The 25,286-nt window shown below is 40.3% G+C and overlaps 1 protein-coding gene across 2 annotated transcripts in view; it reads left to right on the plus strand.

Annotated features, from left to right (window-relative positions):
* LOC126457972 (vacuolar protein sorting-associated protein 18 homolog) overlaps positions 1–25,286 on the plus strand; it is a 260,426-nt gene that overhangs the window by 121,192 nt on the left and 113,948 nt on the right. For both annotated transcript variants that reach the window (XM_050094731.1, XM_050094732.1), the window contains one exon: positions 1,245–1,463. In XM_050094731.1, the coding sequence (XP_049950688.1) occupies positions 1,245–1,463 (219 nt within the window). The remainder of the gene's footprint in view (positions 1–1,244; positions 1,464–25,286) is intronic.

A 25,286-nucleotide genomic window follows, 5' to 3' on the forward strand; every position in this document is an offset into this window, starting at 1 on the left:
AAGGCTTCTGATTTATCCTGACTGGGACTGAAGTGAGACTGTTTGAGCTAGAGTGTTTCAAAATATTTAATAAAATAATACGCGAAATGGAAAACAGATCTCTCATATTTCACACCATTTCAACTGACCTTAAGTTTTGGTTAAGGAAATGCCTAAAAAAAAATTTATATCACATTGTGAAAAATGAACTGCTGTGGGAGCCAAATAGCAGACATTGAAATAGCAGAACTGATTAGCAAAATAGCTGTTTTCAAGTGCCAGCTGATGAAAAGCTTTGATACAGCTTCCCATTTGGATATTTTGAAGTTTTTTTATTATTATTTTTTATACAGCTTCTCATTTGAATATTTTGAAGGTGTTTTTATCCCCAAAATACGGGTTAAGAGCTGGTTAGCCTATGTAGGTGGAAGCAGACTGTCAGATTCATCGATCTTGTTGATAAAATGAGACACAGTTGCTAAACTGAACTTCAGTGGTATAATCAATGAGGTAAAAGCACCCAAAGCAAGGAAATGCAAAGCAGAATTCTAATAAAAACACAATTTATGGAAAGGAATATTTTTGCAACTCTTAATTATAGCTATTTTTGTTTATATTTAATAATTTATCCACTAATAATAATTTATGAGTAGCAGATGAAAACTGTTGTTTATAATACATCATACTAAAACAGTGTACACTAGCTGCCATAAACAATAAGATTCATATATTCTTTTACTACAATCTTTTTAGAAAGTGCATACAATTTGTAATTTATTTACTACAATGATATATTTTGGTTTTTATGTTCAGTGTCATGAATATGTATAATATTTTTCTTAGTAATTTTTAATTTTTGTTAAACCTACTTTTGAAGTTATAAAATTTACTAAATCTTTGAAGTTATTTTTTTTTGGGGGGGGGGGGGGGGGGAGACAGTTTTGGCAGCTCTGCCGGGGTCACAGGATCACCTCAGTACAGTTTTGCATGCACGTGCTAATCACTCTTCAACAGTGTAACTGTCTGTTTACATTAGCCATGGCTTCACAACTGAAACAGTGCAATACTGGAACAAAACAGTACAAGATTGTCAGAGATGCTTTTTGTCAACTTTCAAGCAAGGATACCAATAAAATAACTACTTATTTCCCCAGATGTACAAAGTCTACGGTTGTATGGAGACTTCTTAGACACAATGATACACTACATATTATTATACCATACATGATTTGATGACAAAAAATATGTTCATTATCTAAAAACAGGTCAAGAACCAAGTATGGTGTGCTATGATATTCACTACGCCTTACGGCTTTGTCGTGAGCTTCACCTGACTGAGGCCTGTGTCCAGTTGTCAGCACTGCTTGGCCTGTGGGAAGCAGCAGTAGACCTTGCACTGACTGTGGATGTTGGACTGGCAAAGCAAACGGCGAATTTACCTCAGGCAGACAGTGATCTGCGTAAAAAGTTGTGGCTGAAAATTGGTAAGTGTCTTTACTTTGATATCTTGTAGTTGTATAATCACGTGCTTGCAGCATGTGCTTGTATTTTAGAAACTGCTCAGTAATAGGTCATTGATTAGTGTTCATTATTTTTTTGGATTACATGACTGAGGAAACTGATGCAGTTGTTAAGATGCTGGACTCTTGTCCTGGAGGGTCAAGATCCCATTTTCTGTTCAGCCAACCCAATTTACCAAGTAAGATGGCACAGTGGTTAGCACAGTGGACTCGGATTCTAGAGGATGACGGTTCAAACCCACGTCCAGCCATCCTGATTTAGGTTTTCCAAGATTTTTCTAAATCACTTTAGGCAAATTCCAGGATAATTCCTTTGAAAGGGCATGGCCAACTTCCTTTACCATCCTTTCCCTAATACGATGGGACTAATAAACTTGCTCTTTGGTCGCATCCCCCAAATCAACCAACCAACCAACCAGCCCGATTTAGGATTTCTACAGTTCCTCTAAATCATGTAAGAAAATACTGTGATAGTTACTATGAAAAAGACACAACTGCTTCTCTATACACCCTCAGTCTGACCTTTGTCTACCTCTCAAATGGCCTCATTGTTGACGGGACATTAAAATCTAAACTGCCCTATGTTTTTATTTAATTAATTTATTTATTTATTTTATTTTTTGCATCCATGGTTTACTTCCATGAAACCACAGAAAATTATGTGTACATGACAAATTTCAAATACTTAAAGAATAGAGAAGCAAAGACCAGCTTGAGCTCCCTGCTTCACAACTCCACTTTCATTGTCTTTGGATGCCTGTGATTTTGGGATGAACTGTCACTTCTGCATAACATTAAGAATAAAGATGAATCTGCAGAAGTCCACAGATTATAAGCTCCTATGTCCCTAGCCCCATATGCCCTTTACTGGTATGTGCCAAAATCTGATGCAGAGAAACGGGGAAGTTGATTTGGTCATAAAGCTGATTGTGGGATTCAAAATACTGTACAAAGTGTACTGGGAAATTTTTACAACACAACTCTGATTATTCTACATTTTTAAAATAATTCTTGCTACACACAGTGAATATCTGTAGTCTTCTTAATCACTAGTGAGACAACGTTTACAAATAACTTCTGGCAACTGTGATCACCTGTCATGCCTCACAAGCAGGAGGTTTTTCCATGTAGAAATGCTTCATGCTGTGTATCAAATTTTCTCAAGGGTGCTGAAGAACTTTCAGGCCTGCTGCAGCCAGTCAGTCATCACAAATTTGTGACTGATGCACTGGAGTATTGTAATTGTGTGATCTCAGTGTTCATTGGATGGCATTATTTGCCTTGGGGCATGTATGCTCTGTTTCTAATTCTTAGTGAATTGTCTTTTTTCTCCTGAGAAGAAAGTTCCGCCCCCCCCCCCCCCCTCTTCCCCCATTTCACTATACAGTGTATCTAATTACTGTGATATTCTTGCTGTTACCAAATGAGTGGCCATCACATTTAAGAGAACAGTCCTACTAGAACTTGGTAGTTCTTTTACAGAGACATTCAAACTTTCAAACCATCACCGGTAAACAAAGAAACCAACTCAGTTCTCACCTTAATGTTGTGTACAATTTATAAATTACAGCTGCATTTGAAAAACCTATCTTAATATTCAAGATGAAACAATTTCTCCCAACATATGTTCTGTAACATGACTGCTGGCTGTTCACTACATGCTTTAAATCACAGTAATTGGCAAAACTTTGTATGACAAGCTGCTCAGCATCACAGCTACAGCACTGAAAAATTATTAATGATAAAAACAAAGCCTATTTTGTTCTTTGGTAATAGCTAGTCTTGTAATAACTTAAGTGAATTGATTAATGCAGTGAATATCATTGATATATTTATTCCAGCTAATAAATAATTTAGGACTAAATGTGACAACTCATGGAATAGTTGACACATTGAGTCATCAGTAGGCACATAAACAAGACTGAAGACACACACACACACACACACACACACACACACACACACACACACACACAGAGCTACCTCATGGCAGACTGTCTCTAAAAACATGACAGATAATGCATGTAATTTAAAAGATCTCACTACCAGGGCAGGTTGGTAACATCAACATGTGGTTTTCAGAGAACAGATTAACTGCAACAGAGGACAAAACATACAGTTTCTGACACAGAACTCTTAAAAAGTGAAATTTTGCTGTCCCAAAGTGACCAAATAGTTAGTGATCAGTCATTTTAAGTTCTTAGGGCTGAGGGTAGATGGAAAGCTTACTTGGAAGTATCACATTTAAGATGTTGTGCAGAAATTGAATACCGTGATCTTCACCATAAGAATGACCTCCACTGACTCTGACACTGAAATGTGAAGGCTTATTTATGTTGTTTACTTTCACTCTATTATCAACTATTGTGTCATATTCTGGTCCAACTCTGAATCAGGGTTCTAGTAAATAGAGAGACCACACACATGTGCTTATATAGAACAGAACAAACAGCTAGATTTATCTGTAAGTAGATTATTCATGTATTCAAATTGTGATGGTGTGTGTTATTTGCACAAAGTGCAAAGTTTTGCAGCATTATGTGCATTCTCTCTCTACTCTTTCCTTCTTTTTCCTTGCTTGTTCCTTTTTCCCCCTCCCCACATCTTTTTACTGGCATTCACATGCAACGCACTTCAAAAGAACAGTAAAGCAAGACAGCCATTTTTGCTGGGTGATATTTCTTTCTTCATAGAAAAAATGCTGGTTGTACTGGTGGGAAGGAATATTCAGTGAATAATGTGGATGAAATGGAACAATGCTATGATTCCTCACTCTTAGGTATCTGTGAATCGTGGTGTTTTCTGCCATAGATCACTGAGAGATCTAATACCTCCTATAGACTTCCATTATGTTGATTGTTAGCCCATTTAGATCACTGTGAGATCTGCTACCTCCATAGACTTCCATGATGTTGGATGTTAGCCGATTTACAGTGTTCCTATTTATGCATTACCTTGCAGTTCAAGACCTTGGGCATCTTCAAAAACTTGAGCAATTGTCAAAATGTCCTCCAAACGGGGAGGTGATAGTTTGTATGCTGCGATGTGAACCTCCATTCCAGCAACAGTATAATTATTAGGTTGATGCATAAGTTTGTAGCATTTTTCTTTTCCATTTTGGTATTCTAATTTCTATGGGTTTATAAATAGGTTGTCATGTTTTTATTTGTAGTTCACTGTTGCTACTTGAGTTTATATGTTGTCATTTTGTTATTCAGAGATAGTGAGTGGACACAAGATAATGGAGTGCTAAGTTGAGAAATCAGAAGATTTTCTCTGTTTGAGTTCAGTAGAGGGGTGACAAAAGCAGATTCAGTCAGAAATATTTGGTGGGGATAATGCCATTGGACAGAACACAGCAAGAAAATGGTTTTCTCATTTTAAGATGACCATTTTGATGTTACTTACTCCCCATATTCAGGAAGAACTTTGGGGTTTGATGGAGATCATTGAAACACATTAATCTACAATGAGGCATGTCAGTATACTCAAGTTGCATGGAGTGGAAAAGGTTCATAAATCAGGTGTATGAATACGGCACATTCTAAGCCAGAATCACAAAAATCAGTGGGTAATCGTATGTGTATCCTTGCTTGCTCATCATGGAATGGCTCATGAACTACACTGACCATTCCTATCTTGTACCACTACTGGTGACAAGAAATGGTGTCTTTATGCTCACATAAGGAAAATAAGTGAATGGCTGAGGCCAAAAAAAACAACTCCCTGTACAAAGACCTGATCCACATCCACAGAAGATAATGTTATGCATCTGGTGGAACAGTGTCGGTATGGTGTACTAGAAATTGCTTCCCCCCAGGTGTACCCATCACTGCTGACATTTATTGTCAACAGCTGTGATATCTTGCGGACAAAATCCAAGAGCAGTGACCAGTACGACTGTATGAAGTGATGCTATTACATGATAACACTGCCCACATTCTGCTAGAGTGACAAGAGACACTGTTGAGGAATTGGGTTGGGAAGTAATTCTGCACCCACCTTATTCACCCGATCTTGCGCACTCAGACGTTCACCTTTTCCACTTTCTATTGAACAACCGTCAAGAAACTTCCTTTCCAGATGAAACTGCATTCTGAACATGGCTTGACAAGTTTTCATCTCAAAACCACATGATTTATACATTTGCGGAAACAAAAAGTTACCACAGCACAGGCAGACTGTTGTAAATAGTGAAGGGGAATATAAGTTATTTAACTTATGTAACTAGTACAGAATGTCCAGACAGAAACAAGAAACATTGTATTTGTGATGGATTACCGGACTAACTTGGGAATGGTGTTGAAGGTGCTGTTAATAGATGTATCAGTCCTCTGTCATTTCAGGAAATAGGACAACTGACAATGGAGGCAGAATTGTGCCACTGAGCAGTGAAACAACAAAAGCCATGTCTATTCCTGGTATTGTTTCTATAACAGCACCAAGTGCTGCTAGTGCAGTTTCTCGTATTGATGGAAAAACTGGAGCAGAACCACATACATTGCCCATTTTAATATCTCCACCAGAGTAAGATATCGAAAGCAGATCTTTGACATTGCAGCTCATGATTGAGGAACTCTGCCAGAAATGTGAAAGGTGGGTCATGTGGCCTGAGCTACTGACAGCCACAGGTTAAGCCATCTGCCACAGCTCAGTCTGGTATTGCACACCACATGAGCTCTGACAGATCACGTCTAGCTTCTATACTGATACTGACACTGCTTTGGGCATTAACTTGTCGACTTATGTTCTTGGTTTTTATAGAGTTCTCTGCTCACGATGACCTTAGCATTATTTGTAGATTATGCATTAGTCTCAGGCATAAACACTTTAGTGGTGATGAGTTCTTACCCTACCATGCTTTCAGTACACATTCACACTCTATGCTAGTGTCATAGAGACCAAGTTTTTTTGAATTTCGGCAACAACAGATGTTGCTACAGCAGGAGCAGCAGCAGCAGCTATTTGCCATCATCATCATCATCATCAGCAGCAGCAGCAGCAGCAGCGGCAGCTATTGCTGCAACTAGAACAGGAGGTTACTCTTCTGAATATTCTGTCTCGACAATAACTATCCAATGTTCATTAGTTTCTTATCTCATTTCTGGTCAGGGGGAATGTCACTTACTTTTGTCTTCTAGCAGTCATTTATATGAAGTTATTTAAAAGTTACAACCTCTTGTGGACCCTAGAGATTTGTCTTTCAGTGACCTATGTGCTCTGTTAACTGAATACTACAATTATTATCACCAAAACTTATTGTGGCAAGATTATACAGTTTAATCACTGCCTTGCTTCTGAAAGAGAGGTCACAGCAAAAGGTTTGACCAAGTCTGATGCTAGTGCTTGGTGAAGTGCTTAAAATTGCTAAATCCTTCAAGGTTTGCTGTGGCAGCTCAGCATGATTTTACTATTAAGATTACAGGTTAACATGTTGTTAGTTACTATCACAAACAACAATTAACTGATGATTACAACTCGTTATCATCTAATTATGCCTGTAAGTCTTTCTGTGGGGCCACAATAAGCAGCCACAATGGGGCATACAGAATTGTTGGGTTTGTAGTTTTTGGGGAACATATGGAAGGCGTGTGTGTGATGTGTCATTAAGGGTGAGGAGAGCAATTGATACAGGGGAGGTGTTCTGGGAGGTCCTAAGGCTTTAAGCAGGGATTGGAATTTGTGTTGGACTTCTGGGATGGATTACTCTGGCAAAGTTTATAGGTGGAGAAGTCAGACAATTGGCAGAAGCCTTCTGTCAGGTAGTCACTGTGATCCATAATCATTGAAGAATAATAATAACAACCTCATTCCTCATACACGTTACTAACTTTATCCTAACCAACAACTATTACTCATTCTAAGGAAAGGTATATAAACAAATCTGCAGCACAGACATGGGCACCCACATGCCAGCCTTTTTATGGGCCATCTAGAGGAGACCTTCCTAGCCCCCCCAAAACAATAAACCCCTAGTCTGGTTCAGGTTCATTGATAATATCTTAATGATCTGGACCCAGGAACAAAACACCCTATCTTTATTCCTTCACAACCTCAACACCTTCTCTCCCAACCACTTCACATGGTCCTCCTCAAACCAGCATGCAACCTTCCTAGATGTTGACTATTTCCTCTCCGATGGCTCCATCTGCACCTCTGTCCACTTTAAACCCACCAACCACCAACATGACCCACATTTTGACAGCTACCATCCCTTTCACACACACAAAAAATTCCTCCCATGTAGCCTGGCTGCCCAGGGCCATATGGTGTATCTGCAGTGACAAAAACTCCCTTGCTCAGTATGCTGAGGGTCTCACCAAGACCTTCACAGATAGGCACTATCCCCCAGACCTAGTCTGCAAACAGATCTCCTATGCCATTTCCCCTCACAATCCCAATCCTCCCAGCACTCCCAAAAACCAGCCACAAAGGAGTGTTCCCTTTGTCACCCAGTACCACCCTGCACTGGAACAACTGGACCACATCCTTTGCCAAGGCTTTGATTACCTGTCATTGTTCCCTGAAATGAGAGACATTCTACCTGAGATACTTACCATCCCACCTGTGTTCTGTCACCCACCCAACCTCCACAACATCCCTATCCATCCCTATGCCACTCCCAGTTCCAACCACTTGCCACAAGGATCATATCCCTGTGGAAGACCCAGGTGCAAAACCTGCCCAATTCACCCGTCCAGCACTGCCTATTACAGTCCTGTCACAGATTTATCCTACACCATGAGGGGCCAGGCCTCCTGTGAAAGCAGCCATGTCATCTCTCAGCTCTGCTGCAATCACTGCACAGCTTTTTATACTGGTATGACTACCAAGCATCTATCCACCAAGGTAAGCGGTCACTGTCAAACCATGGCCAAGACCAAAGTAGACCACCCTGTGGCACAACATGCAGCTGAACATAACACGCTTGATACACTTGACACACTTTCAATGGCTGCTTCACTACCCAAACTATCTGGATCCTTCCCTCAACCACCAGCTTTTATGGACTGCACAGATGGGAGTCATCGTTACAACACTTCCTTTTCTGAACTGGACACATGGATGTTTTCGTTACAATACTTTCTCTGTTCCCGTAATTTCCTGGCCTCAACCTACCGTAACATATTTTCCCCATACCTTCCACCCAACAGTTTCCACCCCCTCTGTCCTATCATCTCCTCCCCACTCTCTTTTCCCTCTCTGTTTATTTGCAGCCCTCTGCCAATGCATCCACCCATCTTTCTCCACTGGTCTCCTTTTTTGTTCCTTTTTTTCGCACCTCCCTGTCCCACAACTGCCTGACACTGCCCATGTTGACATTCTAGTCTCTGTGCACTCCACCAGACAGTGTGGATCTTTCTCCCCACCCATACACTATTATCCCTGGCCCTTCCTCTTCCTCACCCCCTCCAGATTGCTGCTTGCGTCCCACATGATGTTGCATTCTGGCCTGAGATGCTTGGAGTTGCTGGTCATATGTGCGAGAGGTGTGCTTGCTGGTGTGTGTGTGTGTGTGTGTGTGTGTGTGTGTGTGTGTGTGTGTGTGTGTGTGTGTGTAATCATGCCTGTCTTCAACTTGACGTGTCTTCTTTATAGTAAGAGTAGCAATCTATTTTTTTCCTACATTGTTGATATTCCTACCAGGAGTTTCCATTGTTTGATTAACTTTATAGTTGTCATTTCTCTGAAAGCTTTTGTGGTACCTAAATTTTGCTTAGCTCACCCACTTCTTTTTGTGGTTCTTCAGGCTGTTCAGCCAGAACTCATGTAGCTTCAGAACCATTTCGATATTCTTCGGAACCATTTCGATATTTCCTCTGTTTTCACCTGTCAGTGGGCAGTAGCTATGGAGGTCATTAAAAAACTAAATGGGTATTATGTATTTGTGGTGATTTTAAGTCTACTGTTGATTCCCATTGTAACATTTATCTTTATCTCCTGCCCATAGAGTTTTTGTCTAAACTGACGGGTGCAGCATTATTTGAAAATAGATATAAAAACATGTGTATCTCATTTTCCCTCTTGATGATGCTTCATGTCAGTTGCTAATTTTAAATACGCCATCTGGCTTATTCGTGTAGAATTGTTTACCGTTTTGGGTGTGATTGCACACTCCATTTTCCAAAAGTACTTAGAACAATTGATTCACAGCATTATGCAGTGTGTTAATTATTTGGATGATGGTATCAGTATTGGGCCAACATGCATGGAACATTGCAAGAATCTTGAATCCCTGTTTAAATGGCTCCTGGATAATTATTTATGCTATCAGTTGGAAAAGTGCAGTTTCTTTGTACCTAATATAAAATACCCTGGGCACATTCTTAGTCACAATAGTGTCAACACACCCGTGACCACGTTGACATGACAATCAACATGCCAGCTCCTATTAACCTTAAACAATTGTTCTGGGAAAAATCATATAGCATACCAAGTTTTTCTCAGGTGCCACAGATTAGGCACCCTTTCACTCCACTGCTGTTGAAGCTAGTGACGAATGGATTCCAGTGTGACATTGTGGTGGTTTAGTCCCATTGGTTGTCAGATGGTCTGGAGTGCCCAATTGTATTTGTCTTCAAAAAGTAAATGCTGCACAGCTCAGCTATTTGCAAGTTGAAGAGGAGGCTTTAGCGGTTATTTATGGATTCAAGAAATTTCTAGTGTATTCCACCTGTTGACAGATCCTGAAACCTTGGTTTTCATGTTTGGGCATTATTCTGAGTTCCCAAATAAGACTGTGCAACCCTGCAATTTTGCGTGCTGTTCATAATATGGTGCCACTACGAAATTCACTCTCACCCCACTGACCAACACACCAATGCAGACACCATTTCCCACTTATCTATTGACCCTGATGGGGAATTTAACCATCAGAGAACTGTTTGTTTACCTGGGCCAAGACCTCCAAAAGATCCTGAATGAATTGCCACTTATAGTGCATGAGATAACATCAGCATTGTCCCACAACCAAGTCATGTGAAGATTTTGTGGGCAATCCAGAAAGGGTGACCAGATCGTATTTCCCACCATTCCTAACCAGTTCTTAAGAATTATTTCGCACTACACTACTAGCTCAAGGCTTTTAATGTTGGTCATGGAGGACTCTGCTTGCTGTGTCGTCATTCCACCCTGCTTTGGTCCCTAATCCTCTAGCTTCTTCATGCAGCACATTGGAGGATGATTCACTTGAAGGCATTGGCCTGGCGGGGTGTCTGTTGTCCTGGGGCCAAATATCATCACCAGCACAATGTTTTTCACCATGGTCCCACATGACCATTCAAAGGACAGGTTTCATGTTGATTTTACTGGGCCATTTCAGGGAGCTGTAGGGCTGTTGTTGGTGGACGTCCTTTCCCATGCAAGTCATTGAGTGGATTTTCACCATTTAGGATGTCAAACAGTGGAGTCCACTTTATGTCGACTCTGTTCCAGGCCTTCTGTTGCCATAACAACATCGACAATCAGACCACTGCTCCTTTTCGCTGCACCTCCAGCGCAGAGGCTGACCTGATGGTCCATACTTTTTAAACACAAATGAGGAAGGACTTGCTGTCATTGATCTTGGATGCATTGCACAGCTTCCCTTCAACCCATATGTTCACCCTCATCAACGTCCACAGCTCGTTGTCTAGTGGCTAACGTTGCTGCCTCTGGATCACAGGGTCCCGGGTTCGATTCCCGACCGGGTTGGGGATTTTCTCTGCCCGGGGACTGGGTTTTTGTACTGTCCTCTTCATTTCATCATCATCCTCATCATTAGTGACAGTGGCTAGATTTGACTGTGAAAAAAAATTGGACTGTGAAAAAAAATTGGACTGTGAAAAAAAATTGGACTGTGAAAAAAAATTGGACTGTGAAAAAAAATTGGACTGTGAAAAAAAATTGGACTGTGAAAAAAAATTGGACTGTGAAAAAAAATTGGACTGTGAAAAAAAATTGGACTGTGAAAAAAAATTGGACTGTGAAAAAAAATTGGACTGTGAAAAAAAATTGGACTGTGAAAAAAATTGGACTGTCACCACCCCCATCAACAGGGTCAGTCTGGCCAAAATCCTCAGAAAGGTAGGGAGAGACTGACTATGTTTTCATTCTTCTAAGTTGTTTTTCCTAATCCTTATCGTAGGATAAAATTCAAAGAGCTTTTAGAACGGTTGTATCACTTTGGCAGTAAGGAGAGAACAGTTCTAAGTCATCATTTGACAAAATAACAATTCTAAGTTTCATTTTTGTGTGTTTTGTATGGTGAATTTGTGGTATGCTGTAAATGCCGTGTGGACCCGAGTATAAAAACACTAATTATGAGCTACAAATGAATGATAATATTTTTGCATAGTAGAAGAAAATGAAGTTGCAGTGAGAATTAGGAGTTTTAGAAATTGGCCATTGATGATATTTCCTAAAGAAAAAGAAGAAAATAATTGGATCGGGTGGAGAAGGGGCCGGTGGGTGGGGGGTGGAGGGGTGGGGGGGTGGGGAAGGGGACGCATGATACCCCCTTACACTTTGGTTGTAGAAGTGATGAAAAATGAAACTCAGCTAATTATTATAAATGTCTCACAACAATTTTCATTCCAGTTTTACTTTATAACTGAACTTCGTAGTAAACAAAAAGTCCCCTGCCCTTTCAGTAACTGTGACACACACTATTAGCCCTCCATTTGTGATGATCCTTTTTGATGGGGTATGGTATGATGTAGCCTAACAGATAATTTTAGTTCATAGAAGTCACCTGGGACGTTATTCGTTCATGTTGCTTCAAGTACTGGGATCTACAATTGGAATTCAAGCAATGTATAATAAAATCTTCACTGAAAGACGTTACAAAATCCTCAAGGGACTAATTCTTGAATATAGTTCATTGGTTTGAAACCCATATAGCCGCATTAATTAGATAAATATAATAGATCCAAGCAGAATCTGCACGGCCTGTCATATTTTAATTTAGGTACAACTGGAGTGTCACAATAAATCACAACACAGATTTGTAGGACAAACATATACAGAAGCCATTGTACATCATGGAAAAAGCCTGCACTAAAATTTTGCTAGGGCCTCCTCTCTTGTGAATAAAGAAACATGTTACGTACAAATACAAATGAAGACACATAAATGTAATACTTATTGCATCCAGTTGCTCTCCCAGCTAAACATTGGAAGCATATTGGTTAATATGTCATCTCAAAACATGAATGTTGGTCTCCATTGTGTTGTAGCATTTGTGCCACATTTTATGATTTAGTGTAATGTCGACAACTTTGTAATTTGCAGTGTGTTAAATGTTCTGTGTGTGGTAAGCAACACACAGTTAAGTTACACATTCGTGCTATGTTTGCTTAAGACTTTTTCTAAGCAACAGGAAGTTTTGAGAAATTTTGCATTTGGTGCACTGCAATACTGCAAAGAAATGTAGCTGTTAGCAGAATTATATTGTTCCAAATGTCAGTGATACGTTACACCAGATAGCATACTTAAGTAAGTTAATAAATAAGTCAGCACTTATACCAGATAAGTGCTGGAAGAACTTACATTTTTATGCTTAGCGCAGACAGACAGTGCAGCTACAATTACCCATGGATTTCAAATATAAAAATTTTTGTGTAATGGTTTTTTTGTGATTTAAAAATGAGTTTAACCAAGAATCAGTGCCTTATGCAGTTGAATTTTGTATTTAGGGGCTGTACTTCTCCCATAATATCATTGTTTATTGGGTCTATCAAGGCAAAAAGAAATTTTTTCGATGACCAAAATCCTCTCAAGTACCTAGCAGCAGTCACTAATGAAGAAATCACATTTTTATCTTCAGTGTGTTACAGAAGTGGTACCCACAAACCTACCAGGAAATTCACTTGAGTCATGGGTTTTTCATTAGCTGTTGCATTTTGTATCCTACTTGAAGGTTCTTATGTTGGGGATATTTGCATTTGATGTTGTGTCAGCAGAAACCTAGTAGGTTTAATTCTGGTGTGCCAAAATCAACATTCAGTGACACATGTTATAGTGAAACATGGCTGTTTGTATTTGACTCAAAGGCAATCAACAGTCATGCACCTGGCTTCCCTCAGTGATGCTTCTCCAATGAAAGTGGTTAGCGCAAAGAATAAGAGCAACAGAATGTTGTATGCTTGAATTGCTTAGGGTGTACACACTTCCACAATCACAAATGAAGAAGGTTGGACAGTAATCTTGGTGTAGAATGATGCAGTATGCATTCCTAAGATTTTTGAATATAACTTGGGAGAAACAACTGAAGTTTGAGGTATTGTTTTACAATGACGGTATGCCTCCTTGTAAGGTAGACGCAACACGCATATTTTTTGTGGAATTCTGAATGGACACACATCTGTACTCACTAAGGAAGAGGCACAGTTGGACACATATTTGGAAGAACCGGGATTCAAATCCCCGTGCAGCCACTCTTTTTCTACATTCTCCAGGACTTTGCTAAATCTTTGTAATTGGATAGGTCCACAAACAACGTGGAAGCCGATTTTCTGGCCAATGCAAGATAGTGTTGCTCCTGCAGTTACTGTGGCAGTAAGTTAAATTGTGACCTATTTGTTTTTTATACATCCACATCCATTTTATAGCTCCTACCTGACTATATGAGACTTATTTCTACAACTAAAAGAAAGTAGTCTGGCTTCAGCAGCCAGGGACTGTGCTCATGTGCATGTGATTTTTGTGTGTGTGTGTATGTATGTATGTGTGTGTGTGTGTGTGTGTGTGTGTGTGTGTGTGTGTGTGTGTGTGTGTGGGCGGGTGTGTGGGCGGGCGGGCGGGCGGGCGCACGGGCGCGCGCGAACCTGCCTGTCTGTTGTGTATTTTTGACAAAGACCTTGTTGGCCGGAAGCTCATTTTATGAGTCTTTTTTTGTGCCTATCTGCGACTCTGCATCTCCACTGTATGATAAGTAGGAAGGTGCTCTGCCTGCTTAAATATATTTCGTTAGCAGGCATAAAATGGAGGTGTTCACAGAGTGATTTTTGAGGCTATACTAGTGAATGCAACGTGTGAAGACATGTAGATAATGTCTGAAAAGTGGGAATTTCTGTACCTTTCTAGAAATTTTCAGTGAAATCTGCTTAACAAAAGTGCAGTACACAGTTTTTCATTCACAAAGGAAAAATGATTGTCAGTACATCTCAATAACACTGAATGAATCAAATTTTGCCACCTTGATCTCCTCCCTTCGCTCTTTATCGTACGTTAAACCAACTTAGGGAGGTTCCCAGACTGTTGAACTATGCCCAAAAATCAGCAAGGAATGGCTTATGGAAGCAGTATCCTTCATTAATAAATTACTTTGGATTCATTCACTAGATCAAAGTTTGGTATTGGCCTTCCCCATAGTTATATTTGTACAGGTGTTCTATCTCTAATTGCTTGAGACTGCTGCCCAGTAGATATTTGACAAGAGTGACAGATTCCTGTGACTAATCGGTGATAGTATAGATAAAAGTGATATTGGGTCTTTTTGCCTATTTAGATGCATTACATGTGCTTATTTGAGGATTAACTGGAAGTGTTTATGTCAGGAATTGATAATCTGAAGTTCTTTTTGCATGCATCATCAGTTTTCCACTGATGTGTCTTTCCTGTAGGCAGTTGAATCATTTGTAAACAGCCTTGAAGAGCTACCAACATTATCTACAATATATCTTGAATATGGTGAACAGTTTTGAGGGTCAGCTTCCTCGCATAAAAATGAAAAGAAAACTTTGTCATTCTGTGTCCAGACATGCTTAGTTTCAAATTGTGAAGATGCCACCATAACATATTAGTTTAAAGAACTCTTTATTACAATCATCATTTGCTACATTTTAAAAATGGTCCACAACATCTTGCACATATTGTTCAAAGTGTCTATCTTCTGTTGGATCATAGGCATGAGCTCACGACTGCAGTGAGTTCCATACATATTGTCATACACTTGGAATATACTGCTTAATGGGTTTACAGCTGAGCTACACTTTCTTCAAAAGGTTCAAATGGCTCAAAGCACTATGGGACTTAACATCTGTGGTCATCAGTCCCCTAGACTTAGAACTACTCAAACCTAACTAACCTAAGGACATCACACACATCCATGCCGAAGGCAGAATTCGAACCTGCGACCATAGCAGCCGCGTGGTTCCGGACTGAAGCGTCTGGAACCGCTCAGCCACCGCAGCAATCACCACTTTCTTTCAGTTCGCTAAATAAATCAAAGTCAGTCATTCATCCTCTCTACAACTGACATTATGTGCTTATTCCATTTCATGTTGCTTTGCAGTGTTACACTTTGATATCCAGGTGACTGTGAATATGTCAAGTTTCACACCACTAATACTATATTTGAATATTACAGGATTGCTTTTCCTACTTATCTGCATTAACCTACATATTTTCACATATAGAGCTGTCTGCAACCAACTAGAAATTTATCCAGCTCATCCTATACTCTCCTACAGTCAATCAATGATGACACTTTCCCCTACACTGCAGTATCATCACATGTCAGCAAACAGTTGCAGATTGTGCCCTCATAAAAGACTCAAGAATTCGTCCTAACACAACAAAGAGGCTCACCACCAAAGTTCTTGTGCTCCATAGAATGTTTGGAGTGCATAAGCTCCATAAATAGAGTTTACCAGCTAAGTCCTGTAATGAACAGAACTGACTCATCTACCTGTTACACAGTCAAACATCTGGCATCTAAACTGTGCCATCTTGTGGGACAAGCAGATTCATATGTGATGAATTCTTCCCACTTTGTACAACTAATTAAGGAGCAATGAATACAGCCAACTTGCATTATGATTAGTTTCAATATCAAGTCTCTCTTTACCGACAAAGCTATAGAGGAGACCATTTGCATCCTGCAGGAGCAGATATCACCACATATATATGATCTGATATGCTTATGCCTAATCATTGTACTTCAGCTGGTGGGATAATGTTAAGAGCGATTAGATGGGGTGGCAGTGGGTTCATCCCTCTCCCCAGTTGCTGCAGACATCTTCGTAGAAGCTTTTGAGCAAACAGCCCTAGCTTCCGCACCATCACACCCCCATTGCTGGCTACATTATTTAGACAACACATTCATTATCTGGCTACATGGGGTGGAGGAATTGGGAAGCTTCCTTCAGTATTTAAACAGCCTGCATAACAATGTATAGTTCAACCACAAAATTAAAAGCAATGGCGCATTACCATTTTTGGACCTGGAGGTTTATAGGACTGGATGGTGCACTGGGACACAAAGTGTACTGGAAGCCAACCCACACAAATTGGTACCTGCATGCAGAGAGCCACCATCACCCAGCTCAGAAGGATTCATTTCTGCACACACTGACTGCCTGTGCTTGCTGCTTAAGTGACACTAACAACATCGAAGAAGAATTGAGGTAGCTGCACCACACATTTCGCACCAACAGTTATGACAATATTGTAAGAAAGGCAATCAAGGCCAACAGAAATAAAATGGGAGAAGTTGGCAAGGAAGAGAACCTTATGCTACTGCACTTACCATGTGCAAAGGGTGTCACTGAATGGCTAGGCAGTACACTCCATCAACAATGTTTGAAACCTATTTACAGCAACAGCCACATGATCCACAACATGATATTTTCCACCAAGGAAGCAGTCAACAAACTAAATACTGCAGTAGTATATGAACTACATTGGGAGTGTGGAGCTGCCTGCATAACAGAGACAGGGAGACCAGTTGGCACACAAGTATCAGAACAGGAACACTATGTGCGATTAGCACAGCATAACAAATTGGTGACAGCAGAATACCACTATGGCTGTGGATAGCCTATCTTGTTCCAGGAGGCCCGTTTGCCAATGAAAGAGTCATGAACTATGCAACACAACATTCAAGAGGCAAATGAAATTATTAAGCAGCCTGACAAGATCAATAGAGAAGACGGCTACAAACTTCCAGCGTCCTGGGTACTAGCTATCCCAGTCCAATGGGCTGTGAGTGGTCGTGGTACAAAAGACTCACAGGTCACAGACACAATAGCCCAAACAATCACCTATAGGTAAGTCAGTGCATTTCTGCACACATCAAGAAGGAAATTGGCTCACCAGAAGCCAAGTGCTTATATGCCAATTGCCGCCATTCACTGACAAGCCGAGTAGCATACGAAAAGCTTCTTTCCTATCTTCACCCTGCTGTCATGACTAGCCTATTGTACTCTAGGGCCAATGAAGTTGGTTATTTTGTTATTTATTTATGTAATTATTTTTAGGTGTATTGACACTCATCTTTTGCAATAAATAGAGCCACTTTTCCTCCTCAAGAACTAGTCTTGCCCTAATGGCATGGTACAACACTCAGAAGAATTTTAATCATCATGAAACTAGCTGCAAAAGCCTACTTAGTTATGTTGTCAGACAAGTTGCATTTAACAAAAACTTGTTATTGGATTGCTTCAAAATTGCAGCTAAACTTGTCTTTTTGCTAGGTTGTGTTGGAAGAAGCACAGTGTAACATATCAACAGCAGGAGAAATGTATGGGTTTCCCAAACTTTTCATAACTTACTGTCAAAACTTTAATTTTGATTGTAAGAAAATGAAACCCCTAAAGCCATCCTTATGATTATATTTATTATGTAGCTACCAGTTTCAGTACTTCAGTGCACCATCTTCAGGCAAAACAGTTGACAGTTGATGGTTGGAGATATGACATCACAGCTTACAGACAGTCTCCATATACCTTTTATGTTGGCTACTGATGCATTGTATGTATGGATCATGATAACCCCTTCAGGATCAACTATGGCCTGAAGATGGCACATTGAAGTGCCGAAACTGGTAGCTACACAATAAATAAGATTGCAAGGACAGCTATAGGCATTTCATTTTCTTACAATAGTGAACGGCCGTGGTCCCCCAGGCCTCCAGTCAAAAGGATGGACATACAAAAGATTTAATATAGGTGTATCTCAAAATTAGCATGGAGAGCTGCATCAAACCAATCTCTGGACTGAAGACGACAACAACAACAACATCTCAAAATTTTACCACACAGTTGCTGTTCCATAAACATTCCACTCTTGTGAACGCAGCTTTAAGATGTTTAAAGAGTTGAATATGTATCTCACTTTTCTCTTATTTTATATGAAGACATACTATAACTCAAATAATTGTGCCTGAAATATGAATGACAACACAAGAACAGCTGCCACCTGACTGCTTACCAACACTAACTCAATAATTCTGAAATAAAACAGCTGATCATTACTGGGAACTTTGGAATATACGGAACTGTATTGACAACTTTGACTGAAAGGCATTTGATACAGTTCACCACAGTCGTTTAATGAACAAAGTAATATTGAAGAGTTCCTAGATAACAGAATGCAGCATGTCATTCTCAATGGAGAGAAGTCTTCCGAAGTAAGAGTGATTTCAGGCGTGCCACAGGGGAGTGTCGTAGGACCATTGCCATTCACAATATATATAAATGACCTTGTGGATAACATCGGAAGTTCACTGAGGCTTTTTGCGGATGATGCTGCAGTATATCGAGAGGTTGTAACAATGGAAAATTGTACAGAAATGCAGGAGGATCTGCAACGAATTGACGCATGGTTCAGGGAATGGCAATTGAATCTCAATGTAGACAAGTGTAATGTGCTGCGAACACATAGAAAGAAAGATCCTTTACCATTTAGCTACAATATAGCAGGTCAGCAACTGGAAGCAGTTAACTCCATAAATTATCTGGGAGTAGGCATTAGGAGTGATCTCAAATGGAAAGACCATATAAAATTAATTGTAGGTAAAGCAGATGGGCCCACTGCTTGAAAACTGCTCACCGGTGTGGGATCCGTACCAGATAGGGTTGATAGAAGAGATAGAGAATATCTAACAGAGACCAACGCGCTTCGTTACAGGATCATGTAGTAATCGCCAAAGCGTTACAGAGATGACAGATAAATTCCAGTGGAAGACTCTGCAAGAGAGATGCTCAGTAGCTTGGTACGGGCTTTTGTTGAAGTTTTGAGAACGTACCTTCACTGAGGAGTCAACAGTATATTGCTCCCTCCTATGTATATCTTGCGAAGAGACTATGAGGATAAAATCAGAGAGATTAGAGCCCACACAGAGGCATACTGACAATCTTGCTTTTAATGAACAATACGAGACTGGAATAGAAGGGAGAACTCATAGAGGTACTCAAGGTACCCTCCGACACACACCGTCAGGTGGCTTGCGGAGTATAGATGTAGAGGTAGATGTAGATGAAATTGCTTTAAACTTAAACCTTTACCAGAAGAAACAGTAAATTTGCTTACTATTTTGCTGCAGATGAAGCTTTTCCTCTTACAGATTATTTTATGTGGCCATATACTTGTAGAAAATTAACTAATGAAAGGCATATATTTGATTAGGGATTATCTAGGTGAAGAAGGTCTGTAGGATGTTGTTTTGATATGCTAGTGTCAAAGATCCGGGTGTTGGATACTTCAGTAAAGTGTGATATGAATAAAACCCAAGTGATTGTTCAAGCTTTTTGTTTCTTTCATAATTTTATATGGACTCATGATGTTGTATATTCTAATTCATCTGTACAGCACCAGTTAGACCACCCTGTTGAGAACTCACATCAAAAGCCATAAAACCAACAGCGAACTACAAACAATACTATAGGGTAGAGTAATCAGCCCTGTAGTTTGTTTTTTAGGCCAAGTGGAGCATTGTCTTGTCATAACTAAGTACGTAGCTACATTCCAAAAGGATCAAGCATTACATCAGATACAGCAAATCAGTAAAAAAGCTGAAGACATGTTTTAAGGAAACCAACTTACATAATTGTATTTATAGATCTGATATAATTAAATTTTCGTTGAGACATATAGGTCTCAACTTTATCTACGATAATGAGGAAGCTAAAGAAATAAATTAAAATTTGTGCAACAGCTGGCAAAGGGAGCTGAAAACTCGAATTGAAGTTTTTGTTATGGAGGGCTTTGGACTTAGGTAGAGTCCATGTGGCTATGTTACCTATACTGTTATGGTGGTGTAATGGCTAGCACACCTGCTTAGTTACACGGAGACCCAGGTTCCAGTCCTGACTGTAGCACAAATTTTAATTCATTTCTTCAGCTTCCATCATTATCGTAGATAATTGTATTTTGTTCTATATCTTCTGTGTCACCAAGAAACAGTTTAAATGAATTTCAATTACAGCATCCAGCTATAATATTTCAATTGCAATCCTTTCCCAGGATATATTTTGATCATTCCTGTTTCTGTATTCGGCACTGCTGTGATCATAGATACAAGAAAATTTTTCCAGTACACCAACAAAGATGACTGTTGAACTCAGGATCATCTGTCATTTTCCTGGATACAGAGACAGTCACACAAGCAAAAGCAGAAATGTTTGTAAACTGTCAGTAGCATGCTGCATTTATCTAGCAGTAATGTGGCATGCCATATGACATACCGGTAGTTATGTCATGCCTGCCCAATGAGAACTGCTCCATAAAGTGCATGGGTTCCACCTGAAGTTGGACTCTAGGTGCATGCCTTGTACCATGCTAGTCACAAATCAGTCTCCAAACCATTCCAGCAGAAACCTTGGCTAATATTTCCTAATTAGTGCTTAACCAGTTGTGAGGTAATTGGAAAACACTTGCCATGACTTTTCCAGCACATGGGTTGACCTCGGACCCCCTTAGAGGGACAGAAACGAGGAAAAATTCCTGTTCCTACACAGGAAATCAGGACTGGAACTATCACTCTACCCACTACACCACCACAACTATGGGGAAAAGCTTTATCAAAGACAGTTCCTCAGGAAAAATATACTTTATTAATTCTTATCGTTCAATACGCCAACTTTGCCAGCTTTTTCAAACATCTCTAAGGCTGTTCGCTGAATAAAGTGTTGCGCAGTTTCTGAGCTTGCCTTATATGAACATTCAGTTTATCCATTTGAAATAATCATGTACACTATGAGTACTTTGAAAAGCTGTGTACAGTGACTCCTCCAAAAAGTATTCATTTAGCTGTATATTTTTTTGTAAAGTAGGTCTGTGGCATGTGAAAAGATGTGAATACAAAATCTGAATGGCCAATGCTATGGAAAGTACCTCAGTAAATGATTTTTAGTGACAAAAAAGGTTAACAAAATGGAAAATCTCATACAAAAGCTATTTCACAAAGCACTCATTAACTCATATTTTTGACATTTAGAGCTTTCGCATGCTTTAAGTTGCAGAAATTAACTGCTTGCAGTTGTCTGGGCATAGAGGTGACTAAATCTGCTGTGGCAGAGGATGGAATTTTGTTCCATTCTTCTTGAAGAGCTTGCTTTAAGCCTTTCTTCTTAGAAATGGGTCTTGCTGTGATGTTCTGTTCCAGCACTTTCCAAAGATTTTGAATGAAATTAATATCTGGGCTGTAAGGAGGGTTGTTGAGTTGTTTCGGTGTGTTGTATAGGAGCCACATCCTCGTATTTCTAGCCGTACGCTTCGCGTTTTTGCCCTGTTGAAAGGTGTAGTTTCTTTGGAGACCTATTTTTTCGACACTAGCATTTGTATTTTCCGTTAAGATATTGACACATATCTTGTGATCCATTGTGCCCTTTATTAAACCCACGATATTCGCTCCCATCTGACTGGAATATGTTATATTTACTTTCATCAGAAAATAAAACTAAAATGAAGACTCTACTTCTGATTTTTTTTTCACTGAGCCAAAATTTCTTACGAGAAACCAGGTTATTATGTCGGTACTCCTTGCAGGTATTCGTGACTGTGGCGACGCCTAACTTCTTGCTCCTCGACTCTAACTCCCCAGCCAACATAGGAGCACTGATTTTAGGATTTTTCCTAAATTCCTTCACGATAAACCTCACGCCTTTGTCGGTCAACGAGCGAGGACCTCCGGTTTGTGGCTGGTTTCTCAATGTTACGGTTAAGCAGAAGCGGTATATTACCGACTGAACAGTCAGTCTAGGTCTGCCGATTGCTCGTAAGAGGATTTGCATTTATTATGCAAGCGTGGAACAAGTTTTGTTGCAGTTAGGGTCGTCCCACTAGCCTTATGGACCATGGTGCAAATTGTACTATCCCGGCGCCGCTAAAAACATGTGGCCGTCTGTGGCTGCGGAGGTTTGATGCTAGTGTATACCGTGGGTCAGCCAACACTAGGGCGCGAATTTTAGACTATTCAGATGGTGCAAGCTTTGTATAGAATTTTTTAATTTTTAACCTTGTTTTTCAATAAAAATGATTTGCTGAGGTGCTTTCCTCTTTATTTTCGATTCTTTTCACGTGCTACAGAATTAGTGTTTAAAATGTATACAGGTAGACGAATACTTTTTGGACTCACTGTAAACGAAGCAATTCCGCGGCTCAAGCGAACACTTGACGTACGTAATTGGGCAATGCCTACCAGCGTGATTGATGCACCACCATCTGTGTGCCAGGCCGAGAACCTAATCTTTCCTCTCGTACTATCTGCGCTCACTGCCAAGTGTTGCAAGTGCGTACTGGCCATTGTATGCCAGGCACAAGAGGTGGCGGTTGCTCGTTGCAAGTGTTGTAGGAGCAAGTGGAGTAGCGGCGTCGCGACGCGACAAAGTGGGGTCCCCAGGCCGGTAACGGCGTCGGCGTAGCTGGCCCTGCCACGCCCGTGGCTCACCTTGGGAATTAGCCGTGGAAATACCGGCTGCTCCAGGACACGCTGCCGGAGACTCCGTCCGCCCGGCTTGCATAATAGCATAATAGGCCGCAGGACCTCTGCTTCAGCACCATATTTCGTGCTCCTGTGCTTCCTCTCTATACGACGCCCCGGCTCAGTAGAATTGTAGAGTAGGGCGGTGGAAGACCTAATTACGTATATCTGTAACGAAATTGAAACTGAGTGGGCGGTCATGTAGCCAGGTGAATGGATGGTACATGGATGCCAACAGTTAATAGAATACTGAGACGATCATCCAGGGGAAGGTATTCAGATGATATTACATAAAATGCTGGAGCAATATGGCTGTGTAAAGATGAAGAACACAGTGCGCGAAGTCAAGAGCAAGTCTTTGTCCAGCAATAGATGTCAAATTTATGCTCCTGCTGCTGCGGTGATGACCGGGCCGCGCGGTCTGGTAGTTTATCGCCTCTCTTATATTCGATCAAATACTAGCAATAAAAATTTCAGTCGCTTACAGAGCTGGAATAGTCTAAGGTTGCGTTCACAGTGGTATCGGCAACGGTAACATCGGTCGGCAACTTGGTCACGGTCTCATTTGCCAGTTATTGGCGAGGTCGAAGAGGTAAGGTTAGGTTAGAATCTATCCTAAGTATGAAGCAGGTTCGATTTTAACCTCCAACAGTGGGATGGATACCACGACGCCTCTGTGCTTGGAGACGAGTGCTGCAATGCTTTTAAAAACATACTGAAAATATGTAAATGAGCTATATCTGTCCCGAAAAGAATGTGACGAGTACTGTACACTTTGTCTTCAATCTTTATAATTACCAGTCAAGTTTTACAAATATATGAGATGAAGGAAAAAATACCATGCCACAAATGTTAATAACGCTTTAACTTTGTGAAGCCACGAGCCACGTTCCTTTCTCACCACCAATTAGCGTCAGAAAGGGGTGTCACCTTTGAAGCTAACATGCTGTCTTACATATCTATATGCGTGTATTATGAAAATGTGTAGTTCCAGTGATACACCACACTAAGGATCTCTCAAAAATACGCTGCCCAGAATATGGTTTATTATGCTACAGTGGCAGGATGTGCACAAAGTTTTTGTCAATGAGGCTATGAGCACATTATGGTTAATTTATATGGTGAAAGGAGATATTTCCATTGTATGGTGCACGGATAAAATTTCTGTGTGAATAAACAAGTTTATTTAATTAATGAAAGGTAGATTCGTGGTTTCACAGCGGTTCATTTTATTCTAAAAATGGTGAAAATTAGTATAGTACTGGCAGTATATGCAGATAATCAGATTCTAGTACCGGAAACTTCACTGCTCTTTAACTCTTGCCAAGAGGATTTGAAAAAGCAAGTAACAAAATTTCTGGTGACAGTATTATTTCAGATTCAGGGAAGCTTTTAATAAAGAAAATCAAATATATTACAGTGTCTTCTAGTGCACTTGCACGACGCATAGCTCCAAATTCTGTGTAGAATAAATTAAAAATTTCGTAGTACTTGGGGTGCAAGAGTGAAAATATTAACGTTTAAATTGGTTTTTAAGACATCGTAAACAGCATCCAAAATATCGTACAAAAACTTCGCAACTGTGCTTTTCAGAACGTCGTATAGGACTAATTATCGGAAGATGGAATCGCCATACGTCACATATCAGTATGTCACTTCTAGTTTTACTTGATGCAGAACTGCGTCTTTGATGTGAATTTCAGATTTATTAATAGAGCTCGAATCACACCTCTACAAGTATTCGAAATCTGTTTTGCTGAATTTATTTGAAGTTGTGCAGACATACTTTGTGGTGTCACCGCCAGACACCACACTTGCTAGGTGGTAGCCTTAAATCGGCCGCGGTCCGGTAGTATACGTCGGACCCGCGTGTCGCCACTGTCAGATAGCAGGCCGAGCGCCACCACACGGCAGGTCTAGAGAGACGTACTAGCACTCACCCCAGTTGTACGGACGACTTAGCTAGCGATGCAACACTGACGAAGCCTCGCTTATTTGCAGAGAAGATAGAATAGCCTTCAGCTAAGTTAATGGCTACGACCTAGCAAGGCGCCATAGCAATTGATAGTTATCGTATGAAGCAAGTCTCATCAAGAACGATG

Source organism: Schistocerca serialis, chromosome 2 (genome assembly GCF_023864345.2).
Source record: "Schistocerca serialis cubense isolate TAMUIC-IGC-003099 chromosome 2, iqSchSeri2.2, whole genome shotgun sequence".
Taxonomy (NCBI): Eukaryota; Metazoa; Arthropoda; class Insecta; order Orthoptera; family Acrididae; genus Schistocerca; species Schistocerca serialis.